The 20484-nt window shown below is 39.0% G+C and overlaps 1 protein-coding gene across 1 annotated transcript in view; it reads right to left on the reverse strand.

Annotated features, from left to right (window-relative positions):
- Positions 1-20484, reverse strand: part of LOC308398003 (glypican-6-like) — a 192799-nt gene that overhangs the window by 75300 nt on the left and 97015 nt on the right. Inside the window, exon 5 of the mRNA XM_080884364.1 lies at positions 12494-12659. Coding sequence (XP_080740490.1) covers positions 12494-12659 — 166 coding nt within the window. The remainder of the gene's footprint in view (positions 1-12493; positions 12660-20484) is intronic.

Genomic DNA, 20484 nt, shown 5'->3' on the forward strand with positions numbered 1-20484 from the left:
GTGCTGCAATAGTTTATAATAAACAAGTAAAGCGGAGATTCTTTACATTTAGTCTACATATTGTTGTAGCCCTTGTTAAATCATAAATTGACTGATTAACTACATATTTTGGAAAGCTGGGGTCAGTTTTATACCCAGGCTTGATTACTTCCACAATGGCTGAATAAAAGACCTCAATAAGCAACACAACATGTTACGATCTAAAGAAACAGCTAAGAAACAAAGTTATTGACATCTATCAGGCTGGAAAGGGTTACAAAGCCATTTCTAAGCTTTGGAGTGAACTATGGTGAGAGCCATTATCCACAAATGGTGAAAACGCAGTGGTGAATCTTTCCATGAATGGTCGGCCACAATTACTCCAAGAACACACTGACGACTCAACCAGGAGGTCACAGAAGAACCCTGAACACCCGCCCTCTCACATCATCTATAATTGACTGAGACAGGACTCTCTTCCAGACACTCTAAACCAAGGCACAATGTACATTCCAAATTCCTTTAACTTTAACTTTAATTTTAAATAGGTTTATATTGTCTATCCTGTAAAATAGTCAGATGTCTATTCATACAGGGAATGCAGAATTATTAGGCAAATGAGTATTTTGTCCACATCATCCTCTTCATGCATGTTGTCTTACTCCAAGCTGTATAGACTCAAAAGCCTACTACCAATTAAGCATATTAGGTGATGTGCATCTCTGTAAAGAGAAGGGGTGTGGTCTAATGACATCAACACCCTATATCAGGTGTGCATAATCATTAGGCAACTTCCTTTCCTTTGGCAAAATGGGTCAAAAGAAGGACTTGACAGGCTCAGAAAAGTCAAAAATAGTGAGATATCTTGCAGAGGGATGCAGCAGTCTCAAAATTGCAAAGCTTCTGAAGCGTGATCATCGAACAATCAAGCGTTTCATTCAAAATAGTCAACAGGGTCGCAAGAAGCGTGTGGAAAAACCAAGGCGCCAAATAACTGCCCATGAACTGAGAAAAGTCAAGCGTGCAGCTGCCAAGATGCCACTTGCCACCAGTTTGGCCATATTTCAGAGCTGCAACATCACTGGAGTGCCCAAAAGCACAAGGTGTGCAATACTCAGAGACATGGCCAAGGTAAGAAAGGCTGAAAGACGACCACCACTGAACAAGACACACAAGCTGAAACGTCAAGACTGGGCCAAGAAATATCTCAAGACTGGTTTTTCTAAGGTTTTATGGACTGATGAAATGAGAGTGAGTCTTGATGGGCCAGATGGATGGGCCCGTGGCTGGATTGGTAAAGGGCAGAGAGCTCCAGTCCGACTCAGACGCCAGCAAGGTGGAGGTGGAGTACTGGTTTGGGCTGGTATCATCAAAGATGAGCTTGTGGGGCCTTTTCGGGTTGAGGATGGAGTCAAGCTCAACTCCCAGTCCTACTGCCAGTTTCTGGAAGACACCTTCTTCAAGCAGTGGTACAGGAAGAAGTCTGCATCCTTCAAGAAAAACATGATTTTCATGCAGGACAATGCTCCATCCCACGCGTCCAAGTACTCCACAGCGTGGCTGGCAAGAAAGGGTATAAAAGAAGAAAAACTAATGACATGGCCACCTTGTTCACCTGATCTGAACCCCATTGAGAACCTGTGGTCCATCATCAAATGTGAGATTTACAAGGAGGGAAAACAGTACACCTCTCTGAACAGTGTCTGGGAGGCTGTGGTTGCTGCTGCACGCAATGTTGATGGTGAACAGATCAAAACACTGACAGAATCCATGGATGGCAGGCTTTTGAGTGTCCTTGCAAAGAAAGGTGGCTATATTGGTCGCTGATTTGTTTTTGTTTTGTTTTTGAATGTCAGAAATGTATATTTGTGAATGCGGAGATGTTATATTGGTTTCACTGGTAAAAATAAATAATTGAAATGGGTATATATTTGTTTTTTGTTTAGTTGCCTAATAATTATGCACAGTAATAGTCACCTGCACACACAGATATCCCCCTAAAATAGCTAAAACTAAAAACAAACTAAAAACTACTTCCAAAAACATTCAGCTTTGATATTAATGAGTTTTTTGGGTTCATTGAGAACATGGTTGTTGTTCAATAATAAAATTATTCCTCAAAAATACAACTTGCCTAATAATTCTGCACTCCCTGTATTAATGTACAGAATTCAGAACCCCCCCCCCCCCATTGTACAGAACCCCCCATTTTTGCACATGTCGAGTAGCGTGTCATTTCACTGTGTGTTATACTTGTATAACTATGCATGTGACAAATAGAGAACCTTGAACCCTGAACAAAATGTAAAGAACTTGTGTTACTTTTCCAAGTTAAGGTTCATGATTCAACAATAAGAAAAAGACTGGACAAAAATGGCATCCACTGGTTTCAAAGAGAAAACCACTGTTGCCCAGAATGAACACAAAGGATCATCTTATATTTGAACCACGAGACTTGTGGCAAAATATTCTTTGGACTGTCGAGACAAAAGCTAAAGTTTTTGGAAGGTTTGAGTCTCGTTACATCTGGTGTAAAACTTTGCACAGCATTTAAAAAAAAGAACATCATACCAACAGTTAAACATGGCAGTGGTAGTGTGATAGTGTGTGACTGCTTTGCTGATTTAGGACGTGGACGAACTCCAGAAATCGATGGGACCATAAATTCTGCATTCAGTACGTCCGACCATCAGTTTCTACCCTGAAGCTCATCTGTATTTGAGCTGTGCAATGGGACAATAATGTGAAACACACCAATCCACCTCTCAGTGGCTAAAAAAAAACAAAATAAAGCTGTTTGAGAGGCCGAGTCAAAGTCTGGACTTAAATGAGACTTAGATGCTTTAGTGCAGAGATTCCCAAAGTGGGGGGCCCGCCAGACAGGGCTCCCACACAAATGCAAAGCAGAAGATGAAGCATCGCCAAATATGTTTCCAAACCAACTTCCTTCCAAGCAAAATACAAGAAAATATGATGACTGTGTAGCCTTTGGCTTCACCTGCACAAGTGACAAGGTAGGTCTCCCCGACAGAATTACTTTTCTTTGCAAGATCTCACAAAAGTTCATCTTAATTTTTTTTAATCTCCCATGTCCCTTCCGGGTCTCCATATTAAACAAAGGGGGGCCTAGCAAAAAAAAGTTTGGGAACCGTGGCTTTAGGGTGACCTTAAACAGCCGTTCATGCTTAAAAACCGTACAACGGGGCTGAATTAAAAAAATTTCTCCAAAGAAGAGTGGCCTCATTGCCAGCTATCACAAGTGCTTGATGGCAACTTCTGCTGCCAAGGTTGCTACAACCAGTTATTAAATTTAGGGACAAATTACTTTGTCACACAGGGTCAAGTAGGTAAGTCATCATTTAAAAAACTGCATTTTATATTTACTCAGGTTATCTTTGTGCAATATAAAACTCTGTTTGATGATTTAAAACATTTAAGTGTGACAGATATTCAAAGGTGGTAGACACTTTCTCACAGCGCTGTATGTTTCCAGTGATCATTTGTTAATAGTTTGTTTTTGCAGCAACTGCCCATCAGGAATTAATATGAATTAATGAAGGGACTATTCAGCTGTACTAAAAACGATGAACACAATGCTACACAGTACCCATAAATATATGCCTGCCTAGTGATTCAGGGTTGCAGTGATGAAAATGTAAAGAATAACTTTCACCATCCGCTGGTGCAAACTGCAGAAAGTGTCTGCACACAAACACTCCAAGCTGATGTCGCGAAGCTGTCTTTCTCCACATGCCTGAGGTCATCATGAAAGGTGTCACAAAAACAGCACGTAGATTGTTTACTCTAAATTCTAGTTGACAAATATATCACAAAGTGGTGGCAAACGGATATGATTAACCTAAATTTATTCACAACTTCATGTTTTGGTTGTAATCGTGATGAATGAATGAAGAATTCCCGAGTTAGATCGCTCCCTTTGAACAAGTCTTTTGGTTGACATAGTAAACATGGCCAGTAAACAGTTCCATAATCATAAACAACAATGCTGCCACTTTAATATGGAAAGAAGCGTCAGGGGCAAATCACTGCGTCACTGCACTCGGGGATCGCTGTTTATATGCTTTGCTTTTTTTGACAAACCATGCTGGCTTTGTTCAGTGGCAGAATGGCTCACCTAAATACAACAGTGCACCTGCTGTCTCCTTTCATTTCTTGTTCGATCACAGCACATAATTGCTAGTCAGCACCTGCTAAGCATTCATGATGTGGGAGTGCCTGTGAAAATACAAACATATGTACAGAATTTTTGATCTTCCTGTTTAAACTCTCAGTTCCGCCGTGTTGTAGAGGTGCAATGCTAAATTTTAACATAAAATAAACACGAGGCAGATGACATATGAGGGCCTTACAAGACTGACTGGGAAAAAGCCATGGAATAATCTTTGCCCACAGGGCTCATTGATCTGCCTTTGAAGAGCTGAGAGGATGAGAACATACAGACATGCCAATGATTACACATTAGGGTTCTGCAGTTGTGTTTCACAGTAAAGTGACACATTTGTGCTTTATTTGAAGTATGACAGGATAAACTGACATGCACATGTTATGTAATATTCATCATCCTTCCTTAAAGACATTCATGGTAACACTCGTGTTTGTGACGATAAGCCTCAACCTTCTACTATCACTTCCACAGAACCTATAGGATTGCCTTGAAGAAGTCCAGCTTCAATCATCATTGGACTTTACCAGAACAGCTTTGCATGTTTCACAGCTCCAAAATCATTATTTATCTTATGCTAGCTCTTCATGCAGCACCTCACTTCATCCTGAGTCTGTAACAAGCCATCTCTTTGTAGCTCCATCTCTCTCTTTTCTCTGATTTCCTGCTGCTTTGCCTCGTTACAGCAGCACTGCCTCGTCTGTTGCTTGTGTGCAGGCTCTGAAAACAATCTGCAAAAATACTATAAAATATAAGTTCCTGATTAAAATGGTCACTTCTCAAATCCATCCACTTATGTTTGAGACTGAGTCTGATCCGGAACTTGAAAGCTGACAGCACATGCGCAGCCTAACCGAAAAACCTACTCCATACTCCATATTTCCTGCCTTAATGGACAAGTGCATTGGCTTGAGGCTGAGGCTAAAAACTGACTGACAAAAAGAAACTGCACCCACTGTAGTATAGTGCTTTTTTCCCCAAAAATGGAAAGCAAATGTAATTTTACTTCATAACCAACAAAACTTATAAAGTAGTCCTAAACAGAGCAGCAGAAAAACGTAGGATGCAGCAGGTGGTTGCTGTGTTAAAAAATAAAAACGCATTTAGAGCAGCTTTTGGCTGAAAGAGATAAGATGTACATACACTGACCTTATTTGAAACTATAGGTATCTAACATTGTAACAAACGAAAGAAAGCAAAATCGTTCCACTTTAAAATTGTGCCATCTAAACCAAACAAAAACAAAGCCAAAACGATTACGCTATCACATCATTTTCCTGTAACATTTTTTTCTAATGTGCAGCTGTAAGAGGTGAATCAATTACAAAAGATTCACTACCCTGCCAACATTTCTGTCTGTCTTTTAGCAGCCTGCACAGCCAGTCTCTCAGGCACTTACAGCTGGATTGTAGCTCAGTAGCAACACCAACAAATAATTCTTGATAGGACCTTTTTCAGTTTGTTTGGCTTTCAGCTATTTCTGGTTTACTTTAGCTCATCTGACACCTCAAATACCATGTCTCTTCTTCCACCAACTCTAATGTCTTTTTACATTGGCAATTTTTCTGCTTTTCCAGCTGCAAGAAAATAAAAACCCAATTCTGCTGCCTCTCTGTTAATTTTCCTGTTTTTTGCAGGGAAACAAATGTATACTGGTAAAGGAAACATTAAGAGCAGATGCAATGCTCACTGTGATGGATAACCCAAAAAGTAACTATATTACCAAGGGCTTATGTTCCCCAGTTTCATAATCTGCTTACACACATCAACCTCACTGCACGCCTCACCCACGTGCAGCAAGTTTCAGAGCTGAAATTTTCACACTGGTGAACACAGCACTTTGGGAACATAAGAATGGCCTCTGCATAACAAATTAAACTCAAGCTCAAAGCATGTTGCTGTTAAGTGAAGGAATTGAATATGATACTGCAAATCTGCAGTGCCCCAAAAGTGGTAGGCGTCATCTTTGGGAAATGGCTACTCTGATTAAAATTTCAGTGGAACAACTGGGACGGATCAGTCGATAAGCAGGTTGACAGGTGTCGTTAAACAGAACCAGGATGGATTTTTCTTTACTTTCAGTGTTTTTAAGTTAAGCTAACTGACTTTATTTTACCATCTTTATTTTAATGAATTATTCCTGTGGAGTCTGATTTGGCCACAACCTTAATAAATATGCAAAACAATATGCTCCACAGTAAGTAACAATATGTCTTCAGCAAATGTGAAATTGGAGGATAAAAACTTGCAACACTCAATATGCCTGTGTGGATGAAATCAGTTAAATAAATCATACAGCTTAGTTAATTCAGAATATTACAAAAACCACTCGCTGGTTGTAAATATAAAGGGCATTGGTGTTAGCATTCGTGCCAGAGATGCAGGAAAACAGTACTCTGCAGATCCTGCAAAGCCAGTAGCAATTACAAAGAAAAGAAATTGTTTTTGATGATGCTGGGGATATGGAGATCACTTCCACTCGGCTAAGTGAGTCATCCAGCCTTTTCAGCTCTTTGACAGGCAAAAAACTCCACCAGCTACCTTGTTTGTTCCTGTCATGTCTGTTACTGAGACTGTAATGCTTGATACTTGTTCGAGTGCCCGTGTGTCTGTATGTGTATGTGTGAGTGTGTGTGTGTGGTTTAATTTAGAGGTACAGTACTTATGGCATACTAGCATGAATCTTAAATCTTCTAGAAAAAACTAACTTTGGTTTGTGCAGAACTGAGCACAGTTACACAGCTATATCATTTAAAGCACCGACACACTGTTCATCTTCATGATCTCAAAGAGATCGCGGAAAGTCTTTCTTGGAGGAAGGAGAAAACATTGGCTTCATGAACTGTGGGTTGTGGGAAGGTACAGTTACATGGGGACCCAATCCTAGCAATTAAAAAGAAATGAGCAAATAAAATCAATGAGGATCACTTACGCTGTGGTGTCAAAGGACTCACCAGAGGACAACACAAGTCTATATCTTAATTAGGAGAAATAATGTGTTTATGGGCCCAGCACAGAGGAAGAAGTTGGCAAACTACAATGGTCTTTACAAATCACACCAAATTTAAAGCTAAAAGAGTTAATTAATTCCACTGGACATGCTTTTAAGTATGTTTACTAATCCCTGTTCAGCCACACATCATCACTGTAACAGTTTTTGTGTAAAGCTCTTCATTATTTAGTGGGGGGTGCAAAAATATGCAAATTTGAACTCTGCTGAACTTTGTGGGTGCAGCCAACTGAAAACTGTTCACAATAACAAACAGAGAGACAGAGAAAAACCCAGCCTTTCTTTGGTTAATTATTTCCATACCTGCATTGTATAGTAATAAGCTTACAATATACAAATATCAGATATAAAACCTCCATAAAAATAAAAATATTTATTTATTAGCTTAATTTAAGCAAGCAGATGTGACTGCAAATGAGCCTGAGTCTCTCAGTGGTAGTAAAGTGCTGCTACCAGCAACAGCAATGTGGATAAAGGTGCATGCAGCATCATCCAGGGCTGAAATATGAAAGAAATGCAGCTTCTGTAGTGGCCACTTTAGAGATGCTCTAAAAGCAACTGAATCCTAATAGGCTCCATCTTAAAATACCCAGCTAAGCTTATTAAGAGTCATGTTTATAGCTTGGTACAAAAGGTCTCAGTCACACCAGGTTGAAAAATGTGTATTCCCTAAACAAAAAAGCTGCTTTTGAGTTCTTTGTTTGGAAGCCGATTGCTGACATCACCCATAGTTTTCATAAAAGATGCCAACTTGTCTGACAGCATTCACCATTTTACTCTCTAATGTTGGCCGATCAGAAAGTCTAGAACCTAGGAGGGAAAAAGTTAAAGATGACAGTTTCTAAATGGAGGGACAGTAACTGTGTGTCTATATGTAACTCTAAGTGTATATTTTGTCTATATCCGCCATTGTAGAAATTCATCTCATGTAAACAATAACGTGGTGCACAGGGCGACGTCAACAAGCCCCACACCTTTGGCGTTGCGTGACTAAATCTCAGTTTTCCTCATCCACATGTAAACGCAAAAACAAAGTTTTCGAAAATCTGTGGCAGGAAAATCCCAGTTTTCAGTGATCCAAAATGCCGTTTACATGTGGACGAAAGGCCCAAACGGAAAGAAAAAGCTGCGTTTTCAAAAATACCCATGTACATGTGGACGTAGCCTGTAACTGTAAAATTGTATCAACTCTTAAAAGCTAGCTAACTAAGCTAATATAAGCAGCAGCAGCAGATTGAAAGTTGTGTCTCTAAATGACCCTGATGTTTATAGTTGGTTAGCCGTTGTTTGTTTAGCAGTGTTTTGTGGCCAGGTTTGCAGATTCAGTTGCATTTTTAACATGAAGGAATGAAACAGTAAGTATGTCGAGTGTAACTGGTAATATTAGCTAGGGTTGCTGGGGCATTGAACAAGAACATTAAACTAGAATTAGGCTAATTAGCTGAAAATACTGAAGCCACCCATCAAACTCTTTTCATGTTAAGACTGTGAAATGTGAAATCCAGTGACAAGCCTGACATTTGGAGTTAGAGCTGCAAAGCAATTTTTAAATCTCCTATTTGAGAAAGAGGTTAACAGTCAATTATTATCTGTCTCTAATTTTAGCCACATGTAGCTGAGACGGTTATGTTACACTGATAACATTTGCTTGTCAAAAATGACGTTGTTCACGATGTAGCCTGAGCCTAAAAAGCTACTGTAGAGTTTGAATAATAGGATGCGTGTCCCTTCCTCTTTCTCTCTCTCGCCGTCTCTCTGAGGGTATTTTAACAAGGTGCTGACAAGAAAAATGATAATGATGTGTCTGTCATGATGCAGAGCCGGGTAAATTTGTCACAATGGCAGGTGACTGATGGTCTAGGATCATCCAACGGCCAAACCCTGAATTCTTTCCCTGAACACACACGCAGACACACACGTGTAGACACACACAAAAATCACTCAGCACGGGTAGCTACAAGCAGGTAAATCACTTTCTTCCTCAGGTTTATCCTCATTGTTCATGAACTGCCTGTCTTTTTTTTTTCAGCCTGCAAGTGACAATGTCATTACAGTAACCTTTACAAAGTGTAAACTACTGTACTGTGACTGTAACTTTATATGTATGAAACCGATGCTGTGATCATTCTTCTTCTGCATAGCAATATGTAGGCTACATCAAAGTATTCACCAAGGTCGTTACTGTTTCAATGCTACACAGATTTCTGCTTTAATGCTCGCATAGATACAATGTGATGCTGACATCTTAACATGCAAACTGCTTTTTTTAATGTATCCAATAAAATCAGCAGTTGGTGTTAATTTGTTTGATTGCCAATATTTTAGTTTCTAATCTCATGGTGAGGCATTGTCAGTGTTAAGAGACATTTTAATGGTTCTGTAAAGCATTTAGAGCAATCTCTCTTCTTTTATTCAAAACGAAGGCATAGGCTATTTTCACAGCAGTTACTCTGATATGAAAGGGTAGGTAAAACCCAACTGTTATAAGGACATTATGAAGGTTATGCGCTGCGTTTATCCGCTATTTAATGTCAAAATGGCTGCTGGGAAAAAAAAAACTTGTGTAATCTAGATAGAACGAAAAATATTTCACCACCTACTCTTACATAGTACCACTGCGATACTGTCTTTTAATACTTACAATATTAATACTTAAATAGGGTTAGGTTAAAAAATATATAACAAGGTGTAAAGAGCATTGCATAGATTTGATATATTTAATCTATGTTATGCTTGACCTATTGGCTTATTTTATAGATTAAATATAATATTGAATTAATTAATTATTCAACAAAAAAAACCCCACAACACCAAAACCATCATCTGACAAACAAACAAGAATAAAATTACCAAACCGTGTTTTACATTTTCCACAATTCAAAAGACACAACATATCTTATGGCAGATAAATTGTGATTGTCAGATGTGACACAACTTTTATGTGCCGAGAGAGAAAAGACTGAAGTCACTGTGAGTTTTGTGTTTGGTGACTGAGCAGACATGCAAAGAACATTTCCATAAATATTTAAAGAGAAAGTAGGAAAGCAAAGCTGTTTTCATACAGTGATGGAGTCATGCTTATTAAAATCTGCCTTTCAAGGTTTAGATACACTAAAGTGCAATATAACACGTAGCCAGAACCTGATTGTTGCGACAGGATTTTATTTCTATTAGTCTAAATGACACGTGTATTAAGTTTAATAATGTTAATGTCAGTAAGGTTGCAAATCTACTGGCATTTAGCGAAGTCTGGTTAAGCCAAAGTATTTTCAGTATAAGAAAAATCCTTCTCAGGAAAGAAGATTAAAAAGAAAAAACTTCAAATGATAAATTATTCAAACCCAAAAAACTGAAAACACTTGGCCTGCCAGTTATTACCTGGCAAATAAACCAAAGGTAAAAACAAAATGTTCACAAATTTTGTCCATTATTTCTGTGCTCTTCAATGTAATTACAGATCACATTTCCATGGTGAATATCAGACATACACGGCATGTAAGAAATGACATTATGATTTCATTTTAAGCCACAAAGCCTGTCTTACAGCAGAAGGGCTCTGGCACCAATTCACCTTAATGTTACTAACTACATCTGTGCCTTTTTCTGTCGTGACATGTCAAAATGACCATCATTAAAAATAGATGTTACAGGCGTATTGGTACTATTAAGTATTGTGTGTGAATATATATATATATTTTTATTTTCTTGCTGTGTATTGGAGTGTTAGGAGCACTACGCTTGCAAACACATTAGTAACTATTTTACGTGCCAGAAAAAAAAAAATTGTTTTTCTTGGTAGATTTGGTATAGCAAATAAAAATGTAGATTTATTGGTTTGATTTTAATGAAAATAAAGAAACAGCACTTTATACATGCTTTTTTTTCTCCTCTTTTACTTGCTGTGGAATACTAAAACAGCCTTGAGCTTCTCCTGTGGTCATACAACTACTGATAACATCAATGGTATCAATAGTGACATTTAAACATGAGCAAGGTCCACAGGTAAATGCCACTGGGGGTTCTTCAAGGCTTTTAATCTAACCTCCCTTAATAGTTGATGATTTGAAAGGAGGACAATGACAGATTGTGTAGGGGTTCAATCCATAAATTTCTATAATGTAAAGATATGCTTCAGTGGTGAGAACTGACCTGTGATACATTTAGAAGTTGTCTCTGAAAGGCAGATCAATATTTCTTGTGAGCTGCATGGTAAGCAAATTGAAGTACAGTACTTTAGCAACAGATAACAAATACAAAATGTCACCAGACATCAAAAACAAATCTTTTGTAGCAAAAAATAAACATCCCCTGGGTTCTGCATTTCTAATTATAATACAATGAAACACACTGGCTTTCCAAAGCAAAACCCATGTCTGCACAAAAAAAGTGATTTAGAATAAAAAAAAATACACTTTTTCTGACACCCCAAGGGTGTTTGGGTCTAACTAGATTCATCATTCTGTTGCAACAACAGCTTTTCCCATTACTGTCAAGCACATCATCCCTTTGCGACAATAGATTTTCCTCTTCACAACCAAACAAGACACTAACTTTTTAACACATGTCATAAAGCTGTGAGACATCTCATTCAGTGCATGGGGGCCCATGTTGATCTGAGACTTCAGACATGCCATCGGAGAGAACAAACGGTTCGTCATCTCATGGTTTCTCAAATGACAGGCTTGTCACAAAACAGCGAAAAGCTTAGATGTGCAGTTCACTTGACACACAGTCTTTGGGGATGTCTCTTAAAAAATGGTGCCCCATTTAAAAAAAAAAAAAAATCTGTTAGTGTGGGTGGGAGGATGGGATTGGGGTACATAACAAATAAAGCACTGGCCTACAAAAGATCCAGAGGGAACACTCTATATGCCTTCTTGGTATCCATTTAACAGGAGGGCTTACAGCAGCCGGCTGCTTACAGCCAAACTGAAGTGCTATATTACTCACCATGCTCAGCTGGAAACACTATAGAAAATGTGTTTGCCTAGGATCTACTCTCCTTTATCAATCCCAAACAGCAGGGACTAGAGCTTTAAGCACTATGCCAGGGCTCCAGCAATAGCAAACAACATTTCAGACAGAAAAAGAAGAAATGGTTTCACAAATAAGATTTCAGTTTTGTCTCTTTAAAATCCTTTAAAGCTGAATCTATCACAGCGCATCCTACTGAATTCCCATCGAGACTATTCAAAGGCACTGCCTTAGAAAAGAAACATGCAGCCTTAGAAGTACAAGCTCAAGTTTGAACACATGTTGACGAACCTACAAAGAAAGAGAAAACGAAAAACAGGTGCAAGGGCACTCGATTCAGATCTTACCAATGAAGAGGTTCCATTCAGAATCTAGGTCTGCCTGGTTTGCTAGACAGCCTCTCATTACGTTGTGACAGTAGTTGGGACAGGGTTTGAGCCCAGGCATTCCACGACAGTATGGACAGTACAGCATCCTGGTCAAGGCTTTAACACATGCTGGAGCTACATTCACCTGCAAAGCAAAGAGATGCTTTTTCAGTTATGTCAGGGATTGAAATGGTGATTATTTCTAATAGAAGTTGAAATGTTTGATGGTAGTCAAAATTTTCCAAGAGGTTTCTACCAGCACCAGTGCATGCCAAAGCATCAGCAGTCAAAAATGCAGTTTTATATGAAACTATAGAGGGGATGGAAGTCGGACGGACACTACACTCTATTGCATCTTCTGAAGCTTGAAATGTGGAAATCCAGCAGATGAAACTGCATGACAAGGTTTACATCTCTGTCCATCTCCATTTATTGTGAAGGCTGTGCCTTTTGTTGTTGGGCCATGTAACTGTGCTGGCTTGAGTAAAAGTGACAGGATTCTCACATCTGCTTCCCCTCAGAGGTGGGGATGCAGAACGGGAAGTACATCTGATAATTGGCCTGTCAGCCTCTGTATTCATGGTTGACTTTAGATTTTGAACAGCACACACTGGAGACTTCTAGTGTGTGTGTGTGTGTGTGTGTGTGTCTGTGTGTGTGTGTGTGTGTGTGTGTGTGTGTGTGTGTGTGTGGGGGGGGGGGGGGGGGGGGGGGGGGGGATGGTTTCCGATGGGTCAGCAAAGCAGGATAGTTAAAAGTAAAGCTAACTAAGCCAAAAAGGGACGTATCCTTACATTTAAGCAATAAAAAATAATTCAGCAGCACTTTGGTTTAGCAGATATTCAATATATACTAACAATATAAATATGTGGAAAAAATATTGATAAAATATATGCAATTTGGTGCATAAGCAGTGATTTTGCGGACTTTAATTTAAAGTCCACAAAATCACTGCATTTTTATTCATTTTCTTTCACTAATGTATCACTTTAGTGCTACTTAAACTTCTGTTAATTTTGGTACTGTCAGACAAATAAAGAAATAAAAAGCAAAGACAGACGGCACAAAGCCTGCGACGAAAATAAAGCACAAATAAAAGAAGAATATAAGAAGATAAAAATGAAAAGAGAAGAACGCATTAGTGCACTACTGTAGCTCCATGGCAACATCTGAGGCTTTGCCATGACACTGCATACAGCCTGCGTCTGTTTTTAACATTCCAGCTTGTCTTTGATTTCACTCATACCATGACCAGACCACCTGTGTGTGAAGCGTGAGTGTGAGAGATTGGGGGGAAAAAAAGACAAGAGCGATGTTAGAAAAAAGGCAGAGAGAGAGAGACAGAGAAGCAGAAGGCAGAGATGAGCGCTGTTAATGTATTTGCTTCCACTGCTGCTCGGCACCAAGCGACAAGGATCAAATGAACCATCTTTGACATTTGCAATCTGCCAGTGACATCACGCGATGTCTTGTAAGAAGGCCATTAAACCGGGTTGCTAGCTGTCAGTTGTAGCGCTGCGTGTCATCCGCTGGTATGTGTTCTTGTAAATTGTTTATATCTCTCTGGGAGTGTAGCGAACATATGGGAATTTTTCAGGAACAAGGTTCATTTGACAACACATTAGAAAGCTGACATGCATGGGAAACCAGAGTGTTACATTTGAAACCATTAAAAAAATAGGACATCACTGCGTTATAGACAGAATTAGGAGAATATTACTACTGGAGAGCTGGAACACACACACACACACACACACACACACACACACACACACACACACACACACACACACACACACACACACACACACATATATAAATAAATCTGTGTGTGAGTGTTTTGCTATTTTCTACTCACGCACCACAGTCACACACAACACTCATGGTGCCCTGATGAGGAGTGTAGATGTTAAAAATATATTAATAATCAGTTAGAATATGCTTACAGATACATTACTATGTCTTATAGCCCATTTAAAAATGAATAGTGGTGTAAAGTAAAATGCTGCTAATCGACATATTTATAAATAATTCATATATTTATTACGTTGTTTCTTTGTTTTTTAAAGTGACATACTGTACACCGATCAGTGTACTGTTATAGGAGCCTACTATAACGCCTTATCGAACCCTTTGCGAAGGGCAGTTTTGTAATTTAATTTCTACATTTTCTGATTCACAAACTGAGCTCGAGGAAGTTTTTTTTTTCTAAAAGAAACATTAGAGCAGACTGAGAGTGAACAGGCTGTGGAGAAATCCTAAGATGCTGCCAAGGATGCAGAGCAACAAACACCAAGAAAACAGAGAGACAGATACAGATGAAGCAGACGGAGAGAAAACCGGACAAGACACTAGCAGACAAACAGAAGGAATAGGCAGGTGCCGTCACCACACTTGGAAACAGAAACAGGACCAACTAAATGCCAATCACAGTGTTTGGTTTGGAGAGAACATCCTGTAAAATTCCACAGACTTTCTGCTTCCAAATGTACACTTTATGATTTTCAGGATCCAATACATATCATACTATATATATGTATTTATATATATATTGCCATCTATTTACAGACCTTGAAGAGCAGTCTCCAGTGACAGTGCTCTCATCTTTAGATCTCAGCCTGTTTTCTTCCCTTGCCTTCAGTACTTGCACTTCATAAAAATCTGTATCTCACATAAATTCACAAAGTCTGACTGCTACATGCAATTCACCAATCGACTGCGACTGAGACAGGGATGAGACACTTTTCCGATCCTACTCCCCCCCACATCCCTGTGCTTCTTCAGAAATATCCCCTGCCCTCTCCCTCATCAACGACTCAAATCCCACAGATTAAATACGTTATCCTATCGAGCATTTGAATCATTTTTGTTTCACAAGCTAATTTGAATATAAATATGTTTTGCGTAGTGAGAGAGAGAGAGAGCTCGTCCCTTTTGTTTTCTCTTTTGGCTCACAGTGGCCTAGTCACTGTACCTGAGCAGCAACATGAAATCCAGTTTAAACCATAATTGTAAAACAACAACCAGTTGACAGCATGACTTTGGAGTATCTGTGCTTGATAACTTCCTTGTTTCGCTGTTGTGGTATAAATGATGGCAACATCATAGAGGAGGATAATGAAAATATAGTCCCTGCACCATCTGCAACATCAACATGCAATTTTTTTCCCAACTTGTAAAAAGGATTTCATTATTTATTCAAATATTAAATAATATATCTTTTTTTTTTTTAAATTGTCAGAATAACTTACTTCAGTCAATTCAATTACACTTGGCCCAGTTTCTCAGCATATAGAGAGAAAACACTGGGATTTTTTTTTTAACCACAGTCCAGTTTCAACTACGTCCTTTATATTCGATGTGGCTTTTTTTGTGGCAATAGAAGAAATACAGTTAATACTGCAAATGGGAAAAGTGCTTTAAGCTGCCCTAAAGCTTTGTGAGCCTTTGGAAAATTTGCATTAAAATGATGCCTCCTAACACAATTATCTTAGTGGGATTTTTTTTACATCATCGCTGTTACTGTGCCCAGCAGTCGCCGGGTGCCCTGGACGAAGGGTAATCTGATAATCTTGTTAGCACTTATTTACAGTTGAGTAGATAAAATATTTCACAGCAGGATGAGGGGAGAACTTGGAAGTGAGATGACTCAGATCCAGAGCAAGATTAAAACACTAATCTACTCATCTGATGTTTAAGTGCAACGATAACACCGCATGGAGAGCATGTGCTTGCGCGCAAGTCACTGTGTGTGTTTTGGAGTCGTGGAGGACGAATTCAGATCCTTTAAGCAGAAAAAAAAACCTTAATTAAAGTCCCAAACTGATAAATATGAGTGCCTATTATACTAAAAAATAATGTACTTTAGGCTTTAGTTATTACATTTTTTAAAGTGACTAAAGATAAAACACTGCATAGTTAATATTTTACCTTTTCATAACTTTTAAGTAGATTTTCTTGCAAACGCATACCTTTTTGTTCACATATATTGACACAAAACCTATTATAATATTTACATTATGTGATATTGACTTTGTTCTGTAAGTGCATTTACATAAGGACAGTGTGTGAATAAATAGACTATAAGAATGGGATGAGCCACAAACAGCAGCCAACTCATTAGCCTGCTTGAAGATGTGGTCAGCTCCTTAGGTAAGCGTAAACATTACCAAGAATTTAAAGTGCAAGATTATAAATGCAATGAGCCTTATGGGCAACAGCACAGCCCCATAAGGGGCCACAGTCAGGAGACATTACACACACCTGAATTCAATCAGCAATAAGACACATCAATGATGGGTAAATCATTAGAAATCGAATAAAAAGCGTTACCATTAAAATAAGGGATAACTCTGAAAGACACTCGGAAGATATCACCTTGTCTCTCCGACAAGGTGTTGCCATGCTTACACGGTGTGAGCTCCCTTTAGGGGCAACAAAGTAGGAGAAGCAAAGACGATGGAAATTGCTTTGTGCCACCAAGTAATGAAGTTGTGAGAAATGACAATGACTTTGCAAGCTACCAAGGCCAATCAAGGGGAACACTTGTGGGACGGTGAGGCTGTTGCCAAAAAATTGTCTCAATAGTTCTGTCATAATTATTGTGACAGGTTGTGTTGCTTCGCACTGATTGGACATGGATGTAAGACTGCATTGCTGCCCCAGTGTCCCCACTCAATTCCACAGCCATTAGTGTCAATGGCAATATGAGTGATTTGTTACTGTGCAAATAAGACTACCATCTGCTACGAAGAGAAACATGTGCTTGGTTGCATAAATCTCCGTGTAAAACTTAACCACTTATTTCTTCCTAACCAAAGGGTAACATTAAGGGATATTGCAATAAACATCTGATATTAATTCCATAAGTCACAGGAAATGCAAATTGTAAGAAGACGATTAGCAATTTCACGCTGCAAGGAAAATCTGATCAAATTGTTTTTATGTTTGTCGAACTCATACTTTTATTTTAAACATACTGTGAGAAAAGCTACTTTAAAATAAACTAATATTTAAAAAAGTCACGCTTATGCACAAGCTACTCCTTGTAGAAACGATCCAATCTGAGAGATAACAAAAAAAAAAAAAAAGATTTTTGGGGAGCATGGGAACCATTTTGGTGATGAACAAGCTTCATTGTAATGGCTTGCCAAATTGCCCTCTCCTGAAAAGTATTGCAGTTCATTTAACCATGAAGGTGATCTGACCCCAACCAAGTAGTATTACTTCTCTAAACATAGCCACATCTTAATCACAAGGGTGTCAGAGCAGAAAATACTCATATGGGTCCTTGTGGGAGGTGCCAACAGATGTCCTGAATTGTAGGTAGACATTTTGTATGTATTTTTTATGTATATTTATTACCTGTGTCTATGTATCTTATATGTACCGTATACTCCCGTATCCAGTCAAATTATAAGACGTTGATGTAGCAGTAATGTATAACAATGTTAGAATTGTATCGTATTTGTCACAGCGGCAAATGCCATACATGGTCAGTAACAAATAATTATGCTCTAATTAAAAAATAATCCAATTTACAAACACATGGTAATACAATATAATAGAAATACATTATAGTACAATTTAGAAATACATTTAGAGACTTACATTTACTTAGATTTACTTAGATTACATTTTAACGGGGCAGCTAAGGTAAAAAAAAAAAAAAAAGGTAACAAAGTAACAAAAACAAAGTAAACTTTATGTTTATAGTACGTTAGTACATACAGACCAGGCAAAATAAATGCACCAAAGTTGTCATTGAAAATAAAACCCGGTATGAAGCTTCACGCCCTGGAGGACGGGGCTGTGCCCCCCCACACCCTCTAGCAGATTATTACATGAAGGAACCTTTTAAAAAACAAAAAACAAGCGCGTCCATGCTCACAGGTGTACACACGGGTGATCACACCCACAAACTACACCCTTTTTGGCTCCTACCTCAAAGCACACTGTGTTCTGTTGATCTTATGTGCTGCACAATAATGTTTAACATTTAGTATTTACTGTCATATTCCCATATATCATTGTGATGTTGTTTATTCTATTACTCTTGTTCTCTTCTGCTTGCTTTCTTTTTTCTTTCTCAGCAGGTGATCCAGGTGATTGATATATGCATTTTTTTTTCTCTGCCCGTTCTGTTGGTTTTTGTCTTTTGCCCTTCTCCCCCGTCCCTCTTCTCAGCTGTTTCTCTTTCCCTCTTTCTTTCTCCCCTTCTTTCCCCCAGTCAAGTCTGTCCCGTATTCAGTAAGTGAAAATAAAATAAACAATAAAAGGTGAATCAAATGGACCATTACGGCAAGGCTGGGATGGTCAGTTTGGTAAAGTAAATCCGTTGGGCATCTTTCTTTGCCTTTAGACAACAATTCTGATGGCAAAAGAGCCAAACGGGACAGGCCAAAAAAAAGAAAAAAAAGAAAAAAAAAAAAAGAAAATAAAACCCGGTTTTCAGCACTTCATACTAATCACACCTTCTTTCTGTGCTTCTCCATAAACTTCAGTCTCCCTCCACTCCGCATGTTAAATGTAAGCTGGAGCCAAGACAATTCCAGAGGGGCTGCACTAAAATCAGCTGCTGTCAAATCGATGAATGTCTGAAACAGACAGAATAATCCACATGTGAGCATCTGTGCCTCAATGAAACAACACAGTGGTACTTGGGGGACCCCTGTGACCCACTCAAGTCAGCTCAAGTGTCTGTCTTTGTTGAGACGTGGGCACAACCGTTGATCTGTCCTGACATATTCCATGTTATGTAGCATGTCTGGAGCAGCAGTTGGGTCTGTTTCTTTAATTTACAACGACAAGGGAAAACACATTAAAAATCAACCTCACGCTGCTCATTGACTAGGCACGGCGTACCATGAGCGATTCACCATCTCTAGTGAGTACAAAACCTTCATATACTACATTGTTATCCATCTGTCGTGTTGCCTCCTGGATTATAGCGTAGCACTCACCCTCTGTCCAGCTGACTCTAAAGGTCTGCAGCCCAGCCTGAATGTCAGGGGCAGACAAGTCTCTGTGCTGCCAAGAAACCTCTGAACAAATGTCACAACACTGCTGCTGACAACCTTCTCTAAGTGCTTGTTAAATAAAGATGTGGTGCCATACACTTTAAATCAAGGTGCAAAAAGTTGTCATAAGAGTGATGTGGGCTGCTCCAGTCGGATGACATATTTTCACAAGTTGATGAGAGGTGGATAAGAGGTATTTTATAGGACATGTTAAAACTTGATGGATCATTTTTCTAAATTTTTTTGACAAATTGCCACCCTTTTGTATTTTGTTCCAAATTTCCACCCACTCTGTACTTGGCTCACTGTGCCCTTCAGAGTATTCAATGCTGAATGGAAGACGGCACAGACTACTGAAGAGAGGAGGATACAGTATATTTCTTTATTATCCGTTCTTATAATGTTCTTGTATTTCAGACCACATGCTGTCTTTCATTTTTTTCCAACATTCTGCAGTTCACTACAGATCAAAATCTTTTAATTAAAAAGGACATCTTTGGTGCAGCACATTTCCCGATGACGTGCCAACCCTTTTGAGCCAGTTGCCATCTGCCGTCACAGCACTGTGGCTGAGGCCTTATCCCCGGCAAGCTGTGTGAGCTGTCAGCCAGCAAGAGAGAAGGAGACAGACAGAGAGCGAGAGAGGAGGGATCATGCATGAGAGAGAGAGAGTGAGAGAGGAAGTCCGTCTGGTGCATCTGTATCTGTGTGGGCCTCGGCTAAGAAACATGGACACTCGCTCACGAAGCAGGTCACTTAATCTGCCCTGAGCAGAATCTGCTGTCAGACTGCTCTCGTTCACTGTTTGGTTTTGCAACATATTAATTACAAGTAAAGACGCTGAACTACAAAATCACATGAACGCAGTCACATTTTCTTAATCAAATTAAGGCATTTTGTATCTTCAGCTAGAAGTGATACATCTTTAATTGCTAACGCAATCTGTAAAAA

Source organism: Rhamphochromis sp. 'chilingali' (assembly GCF_963969265.1).
Source record: "Rhamphochromis sp. 'chilingali' genome assembly, chromosome: 6".
Classification (NCBI taxonomy): Eukaryota; Metazoa; Chordata; class Actinopteri; order Cichliformes; family Cichlidae; genus Rhamphochromis; species Rhamphochromis sp. 'chilingali'.